The sequence below is a fragment of the Coenobita brevimanus genome, chromosome 111 (assembly GCF_032717465.1).
Source record: "Coenobita brevimanus isolate Jiangsu-jjx chromosome 111, ASM3271746v2, whole genome shotgun sequence".
NCBI lineage: Eukaryota > Metazoa > Arthropoda > Malacostraca > Decapoda > Coenobitidae > Coenobita > Coenobita brevimanus.
This window is the reverse complement of record NC_137064.1, coordinates 12273756-12276044: the sequence shown is the minus strand read 5'-3', so window position 1 is coordinate 12276044 and position 2289 is coordinate 12273756. Positions and strand designations below refer to the sequence as shown.

The following is a 2289-nucleotide window of genomic DNA, read 5'->3' as shown; positions in this document are numbered from 1 at the left end:
GTGAACTGGTCAGCAGCATCAGAGAAGGCCTGATCACTGGTTCTAAATATGGTGTTATATTTAATCATTTGCAATTTCTGTTGTCCAAATATTTTTCATTCGGTCATTCATATTGTGACTGATTAAATATAACACCATATTTAGAACCAGTGATCAGGCCTTCTCTGATGCTGCTGACCAGTTCACGCCTACATTCACTGCAGAAAGAGAGGGAAAAGTCTATGGCAGTGTTCCACCATACTTGCCTGGTGGTTATACAAGAAATTCAGACGTTAATAATACAGTCTTCATCTATTAATATTATTATTATTGCTTCAACCCAGTTTGTGACAAGTATAGAATACTACAGAAGAATTATTCTAGAGGAATAGTCTAGAGTGCAATGGTGCCTTGATGACAGTCCAACTTCGTGTCTGGTGTTACTGGTATTGTCACGGCTTTGCCAGTATACGGGTGGGCCTATTGCAAGACAGTATTATTAAAGCTCATTTACCACCAGTACTCACATTGACTCCGACACCGACAATAGGGTATCCGTGGAAGTCCTTGCGTCGGTCGTACTTGTGTACGAGCGTGAGGGAGAGGCCACCCCCACTGCTCCACATCCCCATCCACTCCACCCGTGCCCCCTGAAGTGGCCCCACACGATATACACCCTGTGGGGGAAGGGGTAGACATGTAATGACAGGACTGCTGACCCGAGACTTAAGTGTAATGTGAGGATGTGTTGGTGTGGCAGGGGTGGATGTGGTGTGGTGTGATGTTTGGTGGCAGTCAGGTGGCATGCATTGGTGTTATTGTGGTATCAGATGGTGGTGTTTTAGTGTGGATTTTTTATGGCTGTATTGTGGTGTAGTGTGTTGTGGCTGTATTTTTGGGAGGTTTTACCACTGTGATAGTGTACCTATGACAGTGGTTTCAATGATGTTGTGTAGTGTGATACAGTGTGGAGGTTGTATGGGGGTTGGAGTGTGGCATGATGAGGTGCAGTATGGTGTGGTGTGCTACTGCAGTGGAACTGCTTGTGATATTGTGTGATTTAGTGTTACTGTGGCGTGAGGTGCTTGTTGTGTGGTGTGGGAAGGTTGTGGCTGTTGTGAGGATGGTTGTTTTTGTAGTGAGTGATGGTTGTGGTTATGGTATGGGACAGTTGTGGGAGAGTATAGGGCAGGTATGGTTTACTGTAGGGTAATTATCACTCACCTGGTGAGGTAATAATGTAATCACGTGCATCTGTGTGCGTGGGGGAGGGGGAAGTTGTTGTTACCAAATATCTTAAAATCAAGTGGGCAAATTGTATCCAACCTTTGTGGGAAGTATTCCGGGATATACGGCTTGTTTGTAAATAATTTTGGCGAAGCAGAGATAATATACATCCGACTTCCAGAGGATTTTGTAGGAAAAATAACCTGTAACATTTTCTTTTAGCGTACCAATATTCACCACTTTCTATCGTATCCTCTACAAAGAATGACTATTTCAAAGGTAGTTATCAGAAATTTTTCAGAAGCTTGTTATACTCAATGACCTTCACCAACATAATGTCTCAGACTTCGGACTTCTGCATCCTAGTGTGACTGTAGCACCAGTCGAACAGGGCAGTACTCCCGAGGTTGATGGCAAGCTGGTGATAGGGAGAGCTGGAGCTCCCGTTTCACCAGCCCTCAGGACTTGATCCTGACCATCTCCCTTTTCTGAACATTTTCAGTGCATTCATTTACACAGAGAGTAGGCCAGCATGCTCTCATAATATCTCTACCTTCAACTGTCTACACCACACTACATGCGCATAACATATCACACCTTCTATTCACATCTTTAGTAATGGCCGCTGCAATCTTACTGTCAAATGAGGTGGTACCTCAGATTGCCACCACCGGCAGGGTAGGGCTGGAGGCACAGGGTCCTCCCGGTCGCCATCAAGCGACTGTGCGGGCAGCGACTGTTGCTATTTCCGGGAATGCTCGTCAGCGAAGAGGTGACGGTGCGGCCTTATTCTTTACCAACATCCGCGGCCTTACCACAAATTTAAACACAGTTCATTTTTTCCTTCAGTCCATATCCCCTTTGGCCCTTTTCCTCACAGAACCACAAATCTCACCCTCCACCGATATATCTCCATTTTGTTTTCCCGGTTACCATCTCCTTACAAACTTTCGTAACAAGGGCGAAACCTGTTGTTATATCAAATCCCAATGTGCAGTTGACACTATTTTAAACTTCACTTCATCCAGTTTTGATTACTCATTATATAAATTAAATTGCCAAAACATTACCAAATATATCTGT

General features: G+C 44.3%; 1 protein-coding gene across 1 annotated transcript in view; it reads right to left on the bottom strand.

The window, feature by feature from the left end:
- The window catches only part of LOC145417820 (glutamate receptor-like), a 276977-nt gene extending 276366 nt beyond the window's left edge, over positions 1–611 (bottom strand). The window contains exon 1 of the mRNA XM_080286443.1: positions 507–611. Coding sequence (XP_080142569.1) covers positions 507–611 — 105 coding nt within the window. The remainder of the gene's footprint in view (positions 1–506) is intronic.
- Between the last annotated feature and the right edge of the window lie 1678 nt (positions 612–2289).